This window comes from Pseudonaja textilis, chromosome 2 (genome assembly GCF_049901715.1).
Source record: "Pseudonaja textilis isolate UNSWEBS1 chromosome 2, rPseTex1.2, whole genome shotgun sequence".
NCBI classification, from domain to species: Eukaryota; Metazoa; Chordata; class Lepidosauria; order Squamata; family Elapidae; genus Pseudonaja; species Pseudonaja textilis.
Window position 1 is genome coordinate 127,927,969 of NC_141991.1, and position 22,311 is coordinate 127,950,279.

Consider the following 22,311-nt stretch of genomic DNA (forward strand, 5'->3'; position numbering starts at 1 on the left):
CCACAAAAGTTGGTCAACCCTAACAATATTTCAGAAGTTGCTGAAGACAGAATTGTTCACTTAGAGGCAATTGGGTAATCTTGACTGGTGATATTGTTGCTGTTATTTATAAGCTTTTATGCCTCTTAATTGTTGTGTTTATGACTTGTGCTATTAACTACTGGGAGGCTATTATGGTATTAGGTTAGAATTCAAAATGGATACACACATATTACATTACTGAATTTAAAACAGTGGGAAATAGCTTCAAATTCTCAGTCAGCTATGAAGCTCATTGAATGATCTTCATAATCACTTTATCTCAGCCAGTTTTTATTAGGAGAGGGGATTTCTTATGCTTTTTGAAAAATGGGTAAATTTGAAAATTATGCAAATATTATAGCTTGGAGGGTCTGCTAAGCTTTATGCCAGAAGAGTTGTATATAAGAGGGGAGGCCTGCACACAATCACTTCTAAAATAGCTTCATATCACACAATTATATCAGATTATATATAAACACTTTTACATTAAGAAAAAACTTCATTTAATGTAAGTATATGAGGAGTATCTCAAACTGAATCGACCAATAGTGCATCCAGAAGTTGGCAGGATATCACTTATGAAAATGCCAAGCAACTATATTTGAAATATAGATATTCCGTTCCATTTTAAAATTCTTTTTTACTTATGGTATATACAATCCAGTTGGTTTGAGATGTAAATCATAAGTATAGCATATAAATGGATGGATCACTAGGAGAGGATGTGGGTAAAAGGATTGAAAGTTATATTGTGTTAAAATTTAAGGGAGAATTTTTATAAAATGATGTAGCACTGGTATACTACATCAGATAAATTATCTAAGATATATAAAGGTACTTCTAGGCAATGGTGGAAATGTGAAAAACACAAAGGAACACTTTATGGTCTTTGGTGGACTTACAAAAAACCAAAAACTGGATACAAATACATAAAGAATTTTAAGCATAAATATCAAGATGAATCCTTTTTTCTACTGGGACTTATGGATAATCATTTAGAGAAGATTTACAGAAGACTGTTTTTTATATGGCAATTACAGAAAGATTAGTATATGAACAATGATGGAGAAATACTGAAATACTCACAATGGAGGATTGGAATGTGAAGCTAAATGATCAAAAATAGCAAAATTGACTTGTTCAAAGACTGAAACTTTGAATGGATTTTTGAATGCTGAGTATGGAAAAAAGTGAAATAGTGGTTTGTGGATTTGTTGATTGGGAAAAAAAAAGTTGAATCTGAGACAAAAGGGATCTCTGTAATATAATTTGAATGAGGGAGGAGGGATAATACTTTATCTGTAACTGCTGCAAAAAAAGATAAGTCACTTCTTTAATTATCTTTTTCTTTTTTCTTCCTGTAACTTTTTAAAAATAAAAACTTTTGAAAAGCTGACAAATTCATAGCTTTCATTGACTATATATATAGTAGATGTGGAACTTGTACCATAATAAATCTGTCAGTCTTTATTATTTTTGTTGCTTTAACCTTATTTGAGTTTTGGATCTGTGAGAAAATGATCTGGACTGAGTATTAGCAAAGCAGGTTTGAGGAGGTGACTAAGAATTGTTTGATTCAAAATATGCAGAAAATTTTTGGCAGGGGTTCTGTTTAATAGGTAGATTTATATCCTTTCCAAATGAAATTACTGAATTTAGATTCTGTTTTTTCCAACAGGAAGAGGAAGTTAAGGGGTGACAGGAAGGAGAATGGGTCTTTAGCCACATTTTTGTCTTGCACTTTTAGTTCTACCTTTATGTGGGATTCAGATTATATTAAGATCATCATGAGCTGAAGGACGTTGGTGAACTAAGAAATAGTTTCACACAAATGCATCCTTAATTGCCAGCAAGAAATTCAGACATTACTCATTTAAATTGATAGGAAAACATGACAGAATGTACATCAGATAGGAATGCAATCAAATGGAAAAATTTCTAACACATCTGCATTTCCATGGAAGCTATACACAGAAGGGTTTATTTTCAAGTGCTAAAAAGTTAAAACGGTATGGATTAACATTAGATTAAGCACAGATTAATTTTGCACAGGATTACAAGGTCACAGATATCTTCTAATGTTACAGGATAATAGAATTCATCTTCAGTTGTCCTAATATAGAGTACAAGTACAAGTAGCCCTCCATTTACGACCAAAATTGAGCCCCAAATCTCTGTTGCTAAGTGAGACATTTGTTAAGCGAGTTTTGCCCCCTTTCTTGCTACACTTGTTAAGCGAATCACTGCAGCTGTTAAGTTAGTAATACAATTGTTCAGTGAATCCAGCTTCCACGTTGACTCTGCTTATCAGAAGGTGACAAAAGGTGATCATACGGCCCCGGGTCACTGCAACCGTCATAAATATGAGCCAGTTGCCAAGCGTCTGCATTTTGATCTTGTGACCATGGCAATTCTGCAACAGTCATAAATGTGGAAAATGGTCCTAAGCCACTTTTTTTAGTGCGGTTATAACTTTGAACAATCACCAAATGAAAGTCAAAGACTACCTGTAATGTAGCCTAATATAGATTTCTCAATTGCTGGTCACTGGAGTTTCTCTTTGGCAGCTTTATTACAATTCTTGGTAAGAGCTGCTGTGGCATCAGCATCCTCCTTGCAGTGAAGGATGTCTTACTAAAGAAGGAACAATTCAGATTCTTGCTTAGTTATTTCTGTCCCTAGTCGGGACCAATTCTAAAGAGTAAGACAAGAGATACCAGGCCAGTGATAGCAGCTGGTGAAAATAGGGCAGCCTGCTTTGGATTTCAAACTGGGTCAGCATCAGGTATTGGCCAAAATTTGGAGCCAAAATGGCTGATGAAGAATGCAAGCAGCGAACGCTGAGGATGTGGCTGTGCTAAGCAGGTTGAGAAGTCAGCTGTTCTCCAGAAGTCCCCTGGCTGCAGAGTCGGCTACACAGTGTGGAGCCATTGCTGCTCCCAACAGAATACAATTTTACCATTTAAGCCAACCATGTGAATCCATCCATCTGTAATTCCAGTCAACTGTGGCTTCATCAACACATCACGGCCAAGGGAAGCATGAGGAGGCATTGAGGCACTGGTGGATCTGGCAAACCTCTGAAAATGAAGTCTATGGCAAGGAAGAGAGGGGATTAAAGGTGAAACCAGAGGAGTTGTATGGGAGATCACAGAAAACTACTGGTGGGGGGGGGGTGCTTGGGCTTGGGAGGAAAAGTGTGTGTGTGTGTGTGTGTGTGTGTGTGTGTGTGTGAGAGAGAGAGAGAGAGAGAGAGAGAGAATGTGTATAGATCTCTGCTCCACAATAGGAAATGCTTTATTAGCTGGGAGTGGTGGAGAAAAGCCAAGCAGGAAGAGGCAGTAATAAGAAACATTTTTAACTTCTCCCACATCCAGATCTTGCCAAACCGCTGCTTTTGGGCGAGAGGCTAAGAGAGGGGCTGGAAATAAGATCTTGTCTTCTGTTTCCCCCCACGTACACCCCCAGACACACCCTCCCTCTCGTGTCTGCTTTTCAACACACCACCTCCCTCAGACAAACTTTCGCCGGACTGAGTTTTGGGCTAAACCAGGGGAAAAAAAATCTTCTTTTTCAGTTGTGAAATGGAGAGGATGATCAGAAAGGAGGTCTGTGAGCTCCTCTCAGGTTAGGCACAATCAGAGAAAAACTGGGATTTGCCCAGGGCAGAGAAACTAAATACACCTTTCCAGAAGGCTCTTCAGGTTTTGATACTGGGGGGGAAACCTCACATCGGAGGAAGAGTTCATCACAGCCTGCCAGAAGCAGGAAAGCAGCAGGATACAGGACGTGATCAAGCTCTACTCCCTTCCCAATTCAAAATCTTCCGGGTAAGTTGCAATCGATGTTTCTTTTTTCTGACTTTTCTATGTATATTTTTTTTTTACTTTTCAAAATTGAAACACTCCCAAGCAAGGAAGGAAAATATCCTTAACTCCTAAGACTGACTCTTTCAGCATCAGGTCTTCGGGGGGAGTGCGGGGTGTCAGAACAGGAGAGGCAGCCTAGCAGCCTGGAGTTTCCCAGTGAGGTTGTCAGATAATCAGTCACGAACTTAAATTAGTTGGTTCACTTTTTTTCTGAACGACTGACTGGCCATTGCTTTCTTGCTGAGTTCAGCTCGAAGAAGGGTTCCCCTTCTAAATCCAGGCAACAGTAATGTCACATCTTCAAAGAAAGATTGAAGCTACTCCCACTCTAGCTTAAAATTCAAAAGGAGATAGGTTAGAATTCCCCCAAAGGAAGGTCATCCAAATCTGAGGAAAGGCTGCCAGGCCATCAGCAGTTAAAGCTGAGCATGATGGCCTTGTAGAAGATTTGAAGAAAGACTACATCTTGGGTGATGGCTGATTTATTTTTTGAGGGATTTTGGAGGGATCCATCTTAGGTCGTAATAATTCCAAAGAGCAGCATTGTGACGTACTAAGACACAAAACCCAGTCACTGCACACTGTCTCCATAATATTCCAAGTATAGATGGTGGTTTTGGCAGCACCAGTTCCAAAGAAATATCATACCACTTTGTGCAATGGTAAGCTAGGTCTGGCTGCAATAAACTTCCATTCTCTCCCAAAATATGATTTTTAAAAAATTATTAAATTTATATGCCACTCATCTTGCTGTCTAAAGCGACTCTGGGTGGCATACATAAATAGATACGAATTTAGCAGGCATTTGTAGAAACCAAACAATGCCCTCCTACCATCACAAACACACCCCATCTATGTATTTGTTGGGTTTGCATTTATTCCTGTCTAAGGGACTGGTTCTGACTAAATTTTAAACAGGAGATTTCTTGGGACTTAATCCAAATTGAATGAGGGGAGGGAAAACAAGCCAGGTACAAGAGAAGGGAAAATATTTCTATCCCATTGTACCACAGGAAAATGCAATTACGAGTCAGATCTGACTTAAGAACAATTTATGTTTTCCTTCCTTTTTGGGGGAGGCTCTGGCTTTTATTCCATCAGACAATTGCAAGATGTCAAGGTAGTTGGCCAAAAATGAATAGAGAATAGAGATGAATGAATAGAGATGAATGAATAGAGAACCAGCACCAGAAAGAAATAGTTAAACCTCGTTTGTGGAAAAGAGACGGTTTCTGAGAGAAAGCAGTACATACTTTTCTCTCTGAGCTGAAGAAAGGTTAGCCTTCCTCCTTGCCTAACCACTCCCCAAAGCAGGCCCTTACTTGCTACATTGCTAAGTTCAGATCTGCTCGGAGATTGTTGAATGCTGCAAATGCTGCCTCTGCAGAATAAAACAAAGCAATTAAAATAATCAGTTTACTGCCACTCACAAAAAACAACATCACATTTCTAGATCCAGAGGTATAATTAATGTCTGATGTGGAAATACCTACAAAGATCTTGTTGATGATCCAAGCTCTGTAAAGGACCTTGGAATACTCACCTCTAATGATCTAAGTGCTAGAGCCCACTGCAACTACATAGCCAAAAAGGCATTAAGAGTTGTTAACCTAATCCTACATAGCTTTTTCTCTGGTAATATCACACTACTAACTAGAGCATACAAAACATTTGCTAGGCCAATACTTGAATACAGCTCATCAGTCTGGAACCCACATTACATATCTGATATTAGCACAGTTGAGAAGTCCAGAAATATTTCACAAGAAGAGTTCTCCACTCCTCTACTCGTTGTAGAATACCTTATGCCACCAGACTTGAAATTCTAGACCTAGAAAACCTTGAATTATGCCTTCTTCAGTCTGATCTAAATATAGTATATAAAATCATACATTGCAATGTCCTACCTGTCAATGAATACTTCAGCTTCAACCATAACAACACAAGAGCACACAATAGATACAAACTCAAGGTTACCCGCACCAAACTTGATTGCAGGAAATACGACTTCAGCAACAGAGTGGTCAATGTCTGGAATACTCTACCGACTCTGTAGTTTCTTCCCCAAACCCCAAAAACTTTAACCTTAGACTGTCTACTATTGACTTCACCCTCTTCCTAAGAGGTATCTAGGGGATATGCATAAGCGCACCAACGTGCCTATTTTCCTATTGTTTCTTTTATTTTTCTTATATGTACCCATTTCATGTATTCATAACTATGTATACACTTATACTTATTATCTTGTAAACAATTGACAAATCAAATAAATAAATATAGATAACAGGCTGGGCTGAAACAGAGATTGCCTAGTCCATTTTTTTCTTCAGTAATGAAATACGGTATGTTGCTATTTACATTACAGTCACTATGAATCTCTACCTATTCATGTATGCATGCAAATATATATGTATCTGTGTTCTATATCATGTTTTGCTCTCTTCTTTTAGGGATCCTTCAGCAGCCAGTTTTATTAAGATTTGTTGCCTGGACAGATTAGAGCTGTATTTCTCAACCTTGGCAGCGTGAAAATGTATGAACTTCAAACTAGCTAGTGAATTCTGGGAGATGAAGTCCACACATCTTCAAGTGGTCAAGATTGGGAAACACTGGATTAGAGAATACAGAGCAGCCATAGACAAACTTTGCACTTCATTTGAATAATGGCTTTTTAACTGCTTGTGTTTCCTGTTACTGGGCTTGCATTTCCTAGGTAGAAATGGGGCATCTGTCCAACGCATCAAGAAGGAGGAATAAATACAAATCAGTAATATTAAAGATATTTGGAGCAGTCATAGGTTCTACCTATAGCCTCAGAATATATCTGTGTATTCAATAGAGACCTCAGCACTAGGTCTTAGAGACAGGGAATGTTACCTATATAGTGGTGTCTATCCCACATCTGTCTAGTGGTGGGATTCAGCTAGTTTGCATTGGTTCAGGAGTACTAGTAGTTAGTTTTTTGTGGAGTTTGGTGAACCGGCTGAATAGCATGCCTTGCCCCACCTGGCACCTCCTTGCCTCTCCTGGCTGGAAGGCTGTTTGCCCACTTGGCTAGTGTCAGAAGAAAGGATTCCCTGTGGGAGAGGACATTTTATGGTAGTACAGTTTTCTTCCAGAGAAGTAATCAATAGGTATTTAGTTATGAGGAAGGTGATATCTCTTCCAATAATGGGAATTAAAACTATTTTATTTTAACAAGAACAGAAATAAAAATACACAGAGACAATTGGGATAAGAAAATGAAGAGAAAAACCAAGAAATGATATTAAAAAAGTGGTTGTTGCTAGAAGTAATATTTCAAAAGCAGAAAAACAAATGAAGAAGGAGCACTAAAGTTCATTTATCTTATTTTTCTTACAACAATTTGCTGAACTCTGCCTTGTTTGTTATTATTCTAGTAATTTATCAAATCAAAAACATAACATGCAAAATTTGCAATAATCTTTGTATTTCAGTTAACTGTAGATTCAAAAAACAGAAGTGTATTTGTGGCATGGAATCATTTCTCAAATGAAGTCACTCAATGAAACAGAATCTTTACAACTGGCATTATATCTTTGGAAAATACAGCTGATGTGAAAATGCTAAATTTGTATAATGTGCTCTGTATGTATGATGTTTGCAATTCATAGCACTTTTCTTAATCACGCTGATAATAGTTCATAACTGGAAATAGTTCTTGAAATCCATTATATTTATTAATAGAATAGAATAGAATTCTTTATTGGCCAAGTGTGATTGGTCACACAAGGAATTTGTCTTGGTGCCAATGCTCTCAATGTACATAAAAGAAAAGATACATTCGTCAAGAGTCAAGAATGATAAGGTACAACACTTAGGATACAATAAGCAATCAAATCATACTAGGAAACAGTCAATATAAACCCTTAATAAACCCTTATTAATTTTGTTAATCAGTGTGTTCATTGGACAATAGGGGGTTATAAAAGTTGACTTTATATCCAAGGTGCTCCCATATCTACAAAATGTATGAAAAGAAAAAAAAATCTTTTTCTCCTTTTTATGCAGTTATGAGTTCTTAGTAGTTTGAATATTATTCTAAGAAATTGGATGGTGCAATAGGGATTAAATAACTATAAACAGGCAGGTGCAAAAGTTATCCTCAAGGGAAGAAAAAGAAGTATTTCTCAAGTTTTAGATCTATGACCTAAAAGGTACATGAGTGAGAAAATATGCTTGCAGAATGGCTAGGAATGGGGGTTGCTGGAGCACTTTATGTAAATACAGATAATCCTTGAGTTATAACCATTTGCTTGGCAACTGTTCAAAGTTATAGTGGTGCTGAAAAAAGTGATTCAAGATTGGTCTTTGCACTTATGACCACTGCAGAATTCCTGCAGTCATGTGCTCAAAATTCAGGCACTTGGCAACCAGCATGTATTTATGGGGGTTACAGTGTCCTGGGGTCAAATGATTGCCATTTGCGACCTCTTCCACTGGCTTCCCACAAGCAAAGTTAATGTAGGAAACTGGATTCACTTAACAACCATGGCAGTATGCTTAACAATTGTGGCAAAATAGGTCATAAAATTGGGTACAATTCATTTAATGACTGCCTCCCTTAGCAACACAGAAGTTCTGATCCTAATTGTGATTGTAAGTTGAGGACTACCTTTATAGTTTTAATAGATTGTAGTAATGGGATATGGTTGGTACAACTAAAGAAAGATGTGTAGATCTTTGATACCTGACTCATGGAGGTGGATTAGGTTGGCTTAAATCAGATTTAAACCCAAGTGACTTGGAGTCAAACGTTTCTCAAGCAATTCCATTTTACATAAAAGTTTTGCATAAAATGATTTCAGGGACAAATATAATGTACCAAATATGAAAAGTAGTTTTTAGATTTGTCCCAGAGATTCATAAACTTTTGCTTAGGGTTGGCAACCTATGATATGCAAACCCCAAAGTCTCAGTACATCAAAGTGGGGGGATCAATAGATGAAAGAATTTGGGGAATAGAAAATTTCACTGCTAAAATAAGCAGGACACAGAATAGTTTATCTGGCTATAAACATGTAAGTATAATTGATATGATTAGCAGATGGCATTGCATTGTAACAAAAAATGCATATGTTGAAGAACTGTAGGTCAGTGATAAACAAGAGTTTGTAAGATGTGTGGCAACTGATACATAAATCTATGCTTGTAAAGCAGTCAGATAAACTGGAAATTGACTAGGATCACAAAGTTAGACTTATCATGATTCCTTTTGCTTCACGGTTGATTAATAACAGAATGCCCGCCCAGTCAGGCAAGCAAATGACCTCCTAGCCAGGCGGGCAAGCAGGAGGTGAGATGAGAGGCCAGGAAGTGAGGCCAGCGAGAGAGGCCAGCGAGGGAGTGGCCGGGAGGTGAGGCCAGGCGAGGCCAGGTGTAACAAGGAGTGGGTGGAAGGGAAGGGGCCAAGAATGGCCAGGAATGGCAAGGAAAGGCTGTTTGAGTTGCCCCTTGATGTGAGTGATGTTGCGTTGGCCACGCCCACCCAGTCACATGACCACCCATCCACATCTACCCAAACAGTCATTAGGGCAGAGAACTAGTTGTTAAATTATTTGAATCCCACCACTGCATGTGTCATCTATATATCTAAAAGCAAAATACCACTAATGCAGCATCACAAAAACTCCACAACTTTACAACTGTAAAGCCTACAAACTTGAAATTTGGCACGTATGTTCCTCTTGGCTTCTAGGTGCTCGCTAGGAAAGGATTTTTCAAAATGACCATCAGAGCATTAGTATTTTGTATATTATTATTAACACACTCTGATGCTAAGGAGTTCTACTCCCCCTCCCCACCTGAAAAGAAATCTGTTCCAACTGCCAGTTTCCTCACATTCTGTTACCTTAGTAACTTCACAGCTATTTGCACCACTCAGGCGAACCGAGGACACAGACAAACCTCAAAGTTGCCTCAACAACTCTCTAAAAGAATGCAAGCTACACTCCCAAACAGGAAGCTACTTTGGCATCAAAGGTTGTAGCATTTTTATTACCCACCATCCAGTCAGAGTTGAAGAAGCTTCTTGGATGACGAGCAAAACATCTTCAAAGAAAAAACAGAAAGTTCAGTTGCCTCCTGAAAAAATACACTTTCAGAACAACAGTTGGAGGATCGTATTTTACAATACTTTTGCTGAATTGATAGATGAGAGAGAGAGAGAGAGAGAGAGAGAGAGATAGAGAGGAATGGAATGGAATGGAAAGGAAAGGAAAGGAAAGGAAAGGAAAGGAAAGGAAAGGAATGGAAAGGAAAGGAAAGGAAAGGAAAGGAAAGGAAAGGAAAGGAAAGGAAAGGAAAGGAAAGGAAAGGAGGAAAGAAGAAAAGCCTGGGCTCCTGCATAGCCTGATTACAAAGTTTCGTTATGAAGCATGGGTATCCAGCGAGTTTCTACAAGTGAAATTCGAAAAATTAGAATATCGTGCAAAAGTTCATTTATTTCAGTAATGCAACTTAAAAGGTGAAACTAATACATGAGATAGACTTGTTACATGCAAAACAAGATAGTTCCAGCCATGATTTGTCATAATTGGGATGATTATGGCTTACAGCTCATGAAATCCCCAAATTCACAATCTCAGAAAATTAGAATATTACATGCAATCAATAAAACAAGGATTGTACATAGAACAAGACTGGACCACTGAAAAGTATAAGCATGCAAATGTACTCAGTACCTGGTTTGGGCCCCTTTTGCAGCAATGACTGCCTCAATGAGGCGTGGCATGGAAGCTATCAGCCTGTGGCACTGCTGATGTGTTATGGAAGACCAGGATGCTTCAATAGTGGCCTTCAGCTCCTCTGCATTGTTCGGTCTCATGTCTCTCATCTTTCTCTTGGCAATGCCCCATAGATTCTCTATGGGGTTCAGGTTAGGTGAGTTTGCTGGCCAATCAAGTACAGTAATCCCACGGTCCAGGTTTTGGTGCTTTTGGCAGTGTGGGCAGGTGCCAAGTCCTGCTGGAAAATGAAGTCAGCATCCCCATAAAGCTCGTCTGCAGAAAGAAATGTGAAGTGCTCCAAAATCTCCTGGTAGATGGCTGCATTGACCCTGGACTTAATGAAGCACAGTGACCAACACCAGCAGATGACATGGTTCCCCAAATCAACACAGACTGTGGAAACTTCACACTGGACTTCAAGCATCTTGCAGTGTGTGCCTCTCCATTCTTCCTCCAGACTCTGGGTCCTTGGTTTCCAAATGAGATGCAAAAGTTGCTCTCATCAGAAAAGAGGACTTTGGACCACTGAGCAACAGATCAGTTCTGTTTTTCTTTAGCCCAGGTAAGACGCTTCTGACATTGTTTGTTGTTCAGGAGCGGCTTGACAAGAGGAATACAACATTTGAAGCTCATGTCCAGGATCCGTCTGTGTGTGGTGGCTCTTGATGCACTGACTCCAGCCTCAGTCCATTCCTTGTGAAAGTCCCCAACACTTTTGAATGGCCTTTTCCTGACAATCCTCTCCAGGCTGTGGTCATCCCTGCTACTTGTGCACCTTTTTTTCCCCACACTTTTCCCTTCCACATAACTTTCTATTAATGTGCTTTGATACAGCACTTTGGGAACATCCAACTTCTTTTGAAATTACCTTTTGAGGCTTTCCCTCCTTATGGAGGGTGTCAGTGATGGTTTTCTGCACAACTGTCAGGTCAGCAGTCTTTCCCATGATTGTGATTCCTACTGAACCAGACTGAGAGACCATTTAAAGGCTCAGGAACCCTTTGCAGGTGTTATGGCTTAATTGGCTGATTAGAGTGGGACACTTTGAGCCTAGAATATTGAACCTTTTCACAATATTCTAATTTTCTGAGATTGTGGATTTGGGGTTTTCATGAGCTGTAAGCCATAATCATCTCAATTATGGCATATCACGGCTTGAACTATCTTGCTTTGCATGTAATGAATCTATCTCATATTAGGTTCACCTTTTAAGTTCCATTACTGAAATAAATGAACTTTTGCACAATATTCTAATTTTTTGAGTTTCACCTGTATTCAAACGAAGTGCATACTTTGTCAATGGCTGCTCTGCTTTCTCTAATCCAGTGTTTCCCAATCTTTCCAACATTATCCTAGACTGAGGAACCATCCCCAGAAAAAACAGGAATTTGTGGACTTTTTAGTCCTGACATTTCTGAAGGTTGTCAATGGATTTTCCTGTGGAAGGTCTTTCATCCTCTGTTTTCTAGGCAAGACTACTTAGTTGAGGAGATGGCAGCAAGGCGAATGTTCTCATCCAGTAGACTTAACAATGGCACGGCCTTGCAACCAACCATCATTTTATTTTCCTCAATACAAGGACACTCTGAGATACTGTGCAAATGGTCGTGTGTGGGCTTCCTTTTTGTTTTATTAACTCAGCACATCCAAATCAAAGGATGACCAAAAAAAAGATCAGATCAAGTGCTGGTGTTCCTCCCAGGGCAATTGGTTCAGAGCACAAAGTGTTGCATTTGGTCCTGATTATTCTGAAAGGGGTGATGTCTGAATTATGAAAACTCATGGTTCTAGTAAATCTACATACATCTGGAGATTAGGGAGGGAATACATTTACATAAACACTTTCAAGTTTAACTGCCCAGTCACTGTTATAGCATATAACAATAGCATATAAATTTAATAAATAAGTAGAGAACCTCAGAAGATTTCTCCCAGTAGTCCTATATCTTTTAATCAAATGCTAACTAGAGAATATTTGGGTTTTAAGGGGAAAAAATCAGAATAGATCCCCACAAGACTGAAATCTTCCCATGCTTGAAAATCTGAAAGTGAACAGGTAAGATAATTTTGATAATATACTCAACAGCAGAGGTGTCAAGCTCGATTTCATTGAGGGTGCCATCAGGGTTGTTTTTTACTTCGGGGGTTGGGGTGGGTGTGGCCAGGATGGGCGTTGCCAGCTTAATGTAACTCGTGTCAGGGGCGTCTGTGGCGGCTGGCTCAAGTGCTCTGTCAGTGAAAACGGACTCCTGAACTCCGTTTTCGGCCTCCATGTGAGGCCCTCCCAAACTCTCTTTTCACTGGCGGAGCACCACCATGGGCTGGTCCTTTGCTGTTTCCAGGGTGGCCAGAAATAATGCCCGCTTTCCCCCAAATAATTTTTAGCAGAAGAATACATGTAAACTTTTACACACAGAGGAAAAAAATGCAATGTGTTTGTTGGAAAGTGGTACATTTGAAAAGGATTTGGGGCTTCACCAGATCACAAGGGAAGTCTTTTCCACTTGTTCCTAATCACACCATCAACATACCCTGACAACATCTTTTTTTTTTCTGCAGCATCCCCAAAATATAGATTTAGATACCATGTGCAATTGTCCATGATTGTAGGGATGCCTGTTTTCTTTATTCTGGCATCATATATAGGCAGCCTCAAAAAGTATAAATCTTGTTTGGCTTGTTGTCAGTCCTGCCACAGCTTAAAATTCTAAATAGAAATGATCCTTGGCTCCATTTCATAAGGAAGGAATAGTTTATTAGAGATCAAGTGTATTGCAGTAGTGCAAAACCAGAACTGAGAATTGCACACCAATATCTCTAAATTCTACTTTTCCGCCCCTTAACTGTCTCTCATTGCTTTCCCCAGTGTAACCAATCCAGTTCAGGCAAGATGTTTTCCTAACGGTCAGTTCAAGCCTAAGTTTGGTATGTGGGCTTCCAATTGCCTTGGAGGTATATCAAGATATTGTAGTGACCAGGAAGAAATATAAGCTGGGGAGGGCAGCAGATTTCACATCAGGGTATGTGTGTGTATTTTGCTGACTCAAAAATGAGTAGAAAGCACTTCTGCTCAGCAGTGGTAAAAAAAAAAAAGGCTCAAACATTATGAATCAGCAGTTCAAAGGTTATGGAAGTTCTAAACTCTATGAAGAGAAGTGTATCACCCAGTTCTGCTTTGGTGAGACTTTTGGGGAAATTCTCTGCTGTCTCGTGTGTCTGAGAAGACAGTTCAAAACTTTCCACTGATGAAAAGTATTGCTATCCAGAGTTGGTAGGAGCTACAGCCGAGCTGCATAATCAGCAGATCCAGGACTTTTAAAACTTTAGGTACAGTTCTAAGCCTGCTTCAGAACTAGCTACCATCTCAATTCTTTCTTTCTTTTTTATGTTACAAAGGTATTTTTATTCTCAATTATTTTCAAAATAGTCATCATAGTATCACAGAATTCAAAGCAGCACAGAGGACATTAAATTATTTTAAATCTGGTGCCAAATATAGTTTGAGAAAGACTGAAACAGCACCTTTTCTTGAAGAGAATCAGGCTTCAGACTTTTGTTGTTGCAATAGCACACAAGTCATTTCAATTCTTAAGATGTTAGAAAAATAAAATTAATAAAAAATTGAAAAGTAGTTATAAATTTAATTAAGTTAGTGTAACTTTAACCGAAGTAAATTGATTCAAGTGTAGGTGTTATTCTGGGCATTTAAGTAAATGCAGTGAAAGCTCGGCAGAATAAAATAAATAAAGTGACAATTAGCAGTTTGATATTGAAGAATAATTTATTTATTTATTTGGTTTGTCAATTGCCTACAAGATAATAGGTATAAGTAAAAACATAGTTATGAATACATGAAATGGGTACATATAAGAAAAATAAAAAAACAATAGGACAGGGACAGTAGGCACGTTGGTGCGCTTATGCACGCCCCCCACAGACCTCTTAGGAAAGGGGTAGGTCAATAGTAGATAAAAACAAATAATAATAAGAACAAATAATAAGAACAAATCTAGCTCAGCATTCATTGTGACAATAATATACAATGCATAGGAAGGCAGTATAATAGAACAACAGAGTTGGAAGGCACCTTGGAGGTCTTCTAGTCCAACCCCCCTGCTTAAGCAGGAAACCCTATATCACTTCAGACAAAGGTTACAATGATGATGCAAGACAATGGCTCTGCTGATCTTTCAAGAGAAACATAGTTGTGAGCTATCAATAGAGCTCTCCTCCATAAACTTAATTACATTTTAAAAGTCACCTGTGCTCAGGGGTGGAATTCTACCAGTTCGCACCTATTTGCTAGGACCAGTTGTTAACATTCTAAGCAGGGTTGGAGAACTGGTTGTTAGAAGAAATTACTGGCCTAATCCTGTAAGGAAGGCAGGAAGGAAACATTCTGGTGTTGCTTACAGAAACTGCCTCTCCATTAACTCTTTATTACATGGCAGGACTAGACTTCCTGTCTCTGGAATTTCTCTGGAGTTTTTTTCGCCTCCTTTGCTGGTACTTTGCTTGTGTGGAGTGACCATTCAAAGTTACAATGGCACTAAAAAAAGTGACTTATGACCATTTTTCACACTTACAACTGTTGCAGCTTCCCCACAGTCATGAGAGGCCAGGCAAGGAGATGCGTGCCTCGATGTGAGTGATATTGAGTTGGCCACACCCAGCCAATAACATGACCACCAAGCCACGTCCACCCAGTCACATGCCCACCAAGCCATGCCCACCAAGCCACGCCCACAGAACCAGTTGTTAAAAAAGTTGAATCCCATCCCTGCCTGTGCTGTCAGTTTATTGTCAGCTCCTGCAACACTGAATTCCCCGAACTTATTAATAGAGGGGAAATAATATATAGCCTGAGCCTAGGAGTCTTCTGATCATATTACCAAGTGCTTTGACATCTGACATCAATGACAGTTCAATTTGTAACTAAGACTCATGGTTAACTATCTTCTACATTTAAACTTCTAAATAAAACTATGTTGGAATTGGTGTTTTTTTAAAAAATAACATTGTTTTTTCCTCTCATTTTTTCAGTGCCCCATGTAATGACAAAATGGACAGTGTTTGTTTTTAATATATGTGGTTCGTCTTCCATTTTTGTTTGTCTTCCATTTTTAAAGCTCTCTCTGTGTGGGCTTTCAAATAGATAGATAATAATATGCACATACACATAAATATTGTATATTATGTATATCTTTCAAAATTTTGTATATTAGGCAATCTTGTCAAAAATATATATGAGAATGTTCTGTCTGTTAAGGGTTTCATTCCTTTCTTTTGGATCTCTTAGAAGAATCCAGCTGTAGGTGGCAGAACCCTGTTTAATTAGCCAATTGTGGATTAAATATTAGCTAATGCCTTGGCCTTCTTTCTCCCAGTGGCATCATCCCCCTTTTAAATATAACCGTAACCATCCACGCAATAACTGCATGCAACCTTAAACCCCCAAAATATTGCTTGTCTTCAGATTAAACTATGATAGAGACATTGTCAATGCTGTGAAACTATTAAAGACTGGTGAAATTGCAAGAATGATGGGCTGCCCTCTTTAAGCATGAATCTGTCTTTTAGTTAGGTTTCTTCCTTTCATTGCTGTCATGGACCAGAAATATGACATCACCTGGCATCACAACTGTGGGGAATTCTCCAGTTCTCTACTTTGAAATCTGGCCCAAAGTCACTTCTGCACACACATGGATAGTATTGTTAGAAGAGGAACCAAGTCACGCCTTTTTATTTTAATGTTAAAAAGGAAAAATCAGCAAATTATTTTGAGGTTTTGAGACCACAGAATTCTGTTCTGCATTTAGAGGGGATTTTTCAGGGGTTCAAAGGACTTCTCACTAAGGTCTCAATCTTTATGATGATTGGATAAAGTATGCTTATGCTTTTACAGACTAAGATGAGGGGTGCAAACTGATGAAATGGAATATTGAGTGGGCTCACATCACGTGCCATACATGAATCAGCTGAATTTGATCAGTAGAAAATACAACAACAAAAAACCAATATGCCATGCCTTGCAAACCACAATGGCTAAATCCACACATTGTGTTAAGCAAAAACAAAACAGTCCTAATTATGGTTTCAGGTTACAATGAAGCCAGCCATTATGTCCCATATGTTACATGAACCTGATACTCAAGTCAAACTCTTAATTGCTATTAAACACTAGTGCTAAAACAATAAAGAATAGCAATACAGGGGAAAAATCAGAAGTCAATAATAACTATATCCATATTGCATTTAAATTTAACAATTTTAACTTGGAACTTCTTCTGTGTCACCCTGGAATGTCATGTTGTTCAGCTCATAGATTAACATCTAAGTCTGGAAGAACTTTCAGCTTAAACCCCAAATATTTCCACTTAAATGGATCAAGTATTGGATAAAGGGAAGAACCCAGCTACGTAGGTTCATATTGGCTTGGCTTTTGTCAACTTCCTATACGTCTTTCATATAAAAAGAGAAACAATGACTCTACAAATTAGAACCAAGCTACACCAGTAAAATGTGGTTTGATTGATTCTGTGCAGAAACCTAGCTGTGGTTGAGGAAGCTGTGTGATTATTTCATCATGGAACAATCTCACAAGTCTCCAGCAGCTTCATACATGTGAAATGTGCTTCTGGTGCAACTTAAAAATAATCACATTAGCATTCTGATCACCGATGAAGCCAATTTCAGCTTGGAGCATAAGTTCCAGTTCTCAATCTACTCTGAGTTACTTCAGGATAAATTGTAGAAAATATCTCAGATATAAAAAATAAGTGGAAAGGATTTTACACATCTCTCTCTCTCTTTCTCTCTCTCTCCCTTCCTCCCTCTCTCTAATGAAAATGGATTAAAATACTGGTTTTAAATGCATGAAAAATTGACAAGATGCTGTTTTTAAGCTGTTTTTAAGCTGTTTTTAAGCCTTTAGACATTTACTTCTGAGTGGTTCCATTCTGAGGTGAAATGCCATGTATTTCCATTAAGGCCATCTGGAATGCTTACCCTGAGTAGAAATGCAGATTATAAATCAAATAATTTTTTAATGTTTCTAAATGAGATGGGTGGCAAAAAGGCAATTAATCAATAGCTAAATCCAAGAAACTGAAAAGCTTATAAGTGGTAACCAGAACAATATAATACAATTATCTTAATAGATATCAAGAGTTATTACACTACCTGCATTCTTATCTAGATTTCTTGATCACTGTAACCTCCAGATGTTCCCTGAGTTATCCAAGTAGATAAAGGGAAAAGAGGTTCATCCAGCTGCAATCATGTTGAGTTTATCAAAATCTCATAATCAATGGGCTATAAAAATTAAGAAGGGTTCCAGATTCATTTGATTTTACAGTTTCAGTGAAGTTCTAGCACCATTTTTCTGTTCTTATAAATTGTAGAACAATATATATATTTAAGACCTTTAAATCAGACTTTGACTCAATGTTAGAGTGTGCTCCATAGTGCCGAGTTCAAAATATTATTCATCCCCAAGCATTGTGGTTTGTAAGTTTCATCCATAGCTTCCTTTGTTTTCACAGAAGATAATATAGTATCACACTAACATTCACCTCCATGTTTTTATGTTTTCTTTTCTCTGCTCTTGACAAGATGTAATTGCTCAGTTTTTGGAGCAGAATTATAAAAGGATTTGATTGTATGATTCCCAAGTCTCCCCTTAAGAGAAGACACAGAAGATAGTTGACATGAGAAGGCGCCTCTTTGGCGTATCCTCTGAGGACTCCAATGTAGACGATGTCTATGAGAATTAGAACTCAAGCCAGTTGTGAAAGGAAGAGGTCACTGAATTTTGCACCGAAGGCAGAAGAGTCTGGGAACAGCTGGAGGAAAAGTAGAGCTCAAGTGTTGAAGCTGAAGAGCTGGCCAAGAGGAGGAAAGAGAAAACAGAGGGGGAGGAAATATAAAGGGGTGGGGAAGGAACATGGGAACCAGACAGACTTCTCCTGTCATCTAAAATATTGGCCCTAACATGAGTAAGTCCAGAGAGAGGGGGTGTTCCCAGTCTGAGTTTAATCACACACACAAACAAAATTCCCTTTGGAAAATGGGAACAGTCAAAGAAAACTTCTGACAAATTCTTCCACTTCAGAGAAATCATTGGTGAGATGCGCTAAGCCATAATAAAGTTTGCTTGGCTGTGGCTTAGCCTGAAGTGCACATTCATTCCTTGCAATTCATCAATTGTAAAATAATTGACAGTTGATTGTGTATTCAACACACAGTGTTTCAAATAAACAGTGGCTTAATGTAATTGTGGATCCATCATATAAACCATGGCTTGCAGAAATGCAAAGGTTACGACTAAATATTCATTAAGGAAATGAATTGGGGGCGGAGAAGAGAAAGAAGCACCTGGATTAGATTTATTGGGATATCGTATGCAGGACTTTGATAGTGTTCTTTTCTGAGCTCAGTGTTTATAGTTGTGTCTGTGTTTTTCTTTCATCAGCAGGAACAAATCCAGCTATTTTTTTGTGAGGTAGTTTGTTGCCCTGCTAGGCGGCCTCATGGCTGGAGCCACACTGCTTATGTCTTCCTCCAATAGATCTTTACAGGCTTATAGATCTCTCTGTATATGTCTCCGTTTCTCCCCCATCAACAGCAGAATCTAAACAATCTTGATTCCTGTCCAGCCTGCAACGCCCAGACTAAAGGCTGGAATTTTTTGAATGGCAGGAAACCGAGACATAGCTTGTTTGTTGTGTTAGGAATCTGTGGGTGAAACAGAACAAAACGAGTCCTGGACTTTCAGGACCCAAATTTTTCTGCATTTACAAAGAGGAAGGTTGCACGAGTTGGAAGCAGATTGGGCAGGGTCATGACTCTGCCAGATTTAGTTTGGCAGGAGTTTTTCTTTCACAAGGAAGTGAACAAATAAGCAACCCCCTGCCCTCAGAAAGAAAGAAAGAAAATCCATTTTGCTCCTATCTTCCCAGTGGAACAGCTGGAACATTTTTGGATTCTTGCAAAGAGTATTTTTTTTATCCTTGATGAGGTTGCTGCAAAACCCCCAAGTCTCTCTCAAATCAACAGTTGACCCCAGTTCATGAAGATACAAGAGCAAAGCTGGAAAAAAGCCAGAAATGCAGCAAAAAAAATATCCATCACCATCACAGTAGTACAGGGAAGCCCTTTTGGCCAGAGACTACCCCTATATAGCTTCTTGACTTCTGAATGGGCAGGAAGAGTAGAGAACAAAAATATAAAAACTTAAGGTTCACAAATGAACTGGATGTGCAATGAGGCCCTGCACATTACCTCTTTCATGGCAACCAGGTTTATTAAGATTATTGACAGCCTTCTTAGTGTCATCCACGTCGATCTGCAGATGACACTAAGCTGCCAGGAAGAGACAACACCCCAGAATACAAATTCAGGACCCCAAAAAATCTTGACAGTCTTGAACAATGGACCTATCCAACAACATTAATATCTCCACACTAAATTGAGAAAAGCAAGGTTTTACACTTAGGCAGAAAAAAAATCAAAGATACAAGTGCAGATTAGGCAAAACCTGGCTCAAGAATAGTAACTGTGAGAAGGAGAGAAGGACCTTGGAGTCCTGGTGAATATGAACCAGCAGTAGGCAGCAGCAGCCAAAAAAGCTAATACATTCCTACAACAGAGGCATAAATCAAATCGCATGAAGTGTTAGTACCGCTTTATAAAACCTTAGTAAGGCCACACCTGGAATACCGCATCCAGTTTTGGTCACCACATTCTAAAAAAAAGAGGGTGACACTTTGGAAAAAGTGCAGAGAAGAGCAACTAAGATAATTAAAGGCCTGGAGACTAAACATATGAAGAAGAATGGTTGCAGGATTTGGATTTGGCTAGTCTAGAGAAAAGAAGGACTGGGGGCACATGATAGCAGTATTCCAGTATTTGAGGGGCTGCCACAAAGAAGAGGGGGTGAACTTATTTTCCATAACACCAGAGGGCGGGAAAAGAAATAATGGATGGAAACCAATCGAGGAGAGAAGCATTGTTAAAGAAACTTCCTAAATGTGAGAACAATCAACCAGTGAAACAGCTTTCCTTCAGAAATTGTGCGTACTTCATCACTGGAGGTTTTTGACTGGACACCCACTTATCTGGAATGGTATAGGGGTCTCCTGCTTGACATGTTTCATAGAATAGGAAGGGACCTTGAAGGTCATCTAGTCCAACCCCCTGCTCAAGCAGGAGAATCTAGTCCAAATATTAGCCTCTACCTAGGATTGAACTCACAACCTCCTGATTGTGAGGTGATAATCCCACCTCTAGGCCACTGGAGCTGACTAGAAGACTGCCAAAGTCCCTTCTTGCTCTATTCTGATGCAATAGAAATCTAAATGCTATTTCTATCGCTGATCCTACACACAACGCTAGAAGAGGGAGGGAGGGATACAAATTCACTCTCAACTTGACTAGCCCAATGGCCAGGATAAAGATTGACCATGAGCAATTCCATAGAGATAATTATCCTAAAATGAATTCAGCAACTGTGTCTTTCCCGGTTCATTTGTTCCCTTGGCAGAGTTCCCAGCTCTACAGCATCATTCTTTTCCCTCTTATTTTATTTGATATTTTTTTCTTTCTCTCTCTCAGATGGATGACCATACTCTGTACGTTTATCCTTCATTTAAAAAAAGGATATGTATGTAGAAGTAGGCACAAGACATTTTTTAATATGACAAGTTTTATTACAGTGTGTATTTGAAAAGTGCTTATTAGTATCCTTATTAGTAAGTCATTTTGGTGTTTTTTTTTTTCATTCTGCAGAGAAAATGCTTCCTCAAGAAGCTATCGCTGGCCTTTTTTCAACAATTCTATGTCTTGCAGGAAACATCGCACTCACAGCTGGTAAGAAATATTTGAAGAATAGAGAGGCTTCTCTGGAATTTTGTTGTTTTGGTTTGTATTAACGTCTATGAAGTTTAGAGAAAAATATTAATGTTGATGTCCATTGTCATTCATAAACATAGTTCATTTTATGTGGTAACTCTTTGCTTCAGCATATTTTACTGAATCAGCATCAATTGGCTAGCTTTATTCATTGTATTAAGACTATGTTAAATTGAGATTATGGCTTACAAACTACAGTGTCTTGGTTCATTTTAAGCCAAACCAAGCAAACCAAGCAATTAAGGTGAGTGTCATATGTGAATTCTTATTGTCTGAAGGTCTCCTATTGTAGAGGGAATAGAGAATAGCTTTGAAGGACAGTGGGAAGATCTGTTACCAAGGCAACAATCAGACAAGCTGTTCTGAACGCATTCCAAGAAAAAAAACCTAGAAAATGCCTCAGACAAGCCCTTCCCTAATTCACATGAAGATAAAAGGAGGGAAGCACATTCATGCTTACAAAATTCTGTTACTATGACTGCTCTAATTAAAATATTTATCAGAACATCATAAATACCGATGGCATTTGTTGCTTATAGGGCTGACACCTATTCCTTAAAAACTCCTACCCCTTCTTACTTTCTGCTCTGTATACTTGTAACTCCTTGCAAGCACAACTATCTTGATTTTATCAGATCTCTCAAAAATCTCAACTTTTTCACCAAAATTGATGGAATCTCTTCCCATGACTTTAACCGTAACTTAGTTGGTGACTTTGAGTGAGCTAGTTACCATATTTACATACTCCTATAAGCATTCCC

At 38.7% G+C, this 22,311-nt stretch overlaps 1 protein-coding gene across 1 annotated transcript in view; it reads left to right on the forward strand.

Moving 5' to 3' along the window:
- Positions 1-3,385: 3,385 nt before the first annotated feature.
- Positions 3,386-22,311, forward strand: part of ACVRL1 (activin A receptor like type 1) — a 54,460-nt gene continuing 35,534 nt past the window's right edge. Inside the window, exons 1-2 of the mRNA XM_026717393.2 lie at positions 3,386-3,851; positions 21,428-21,508. Coding sequence (XP_026573178.1) covers positions 21,433-21,508 — 76 coding nt within the window. The 5' untranslated portion in view covers positions 3,386-3,851; positions 21,428-21,432. The remainder of the gene's footprint in view (positions 3,852-21,427; positions 21,509-22,311) is intronic.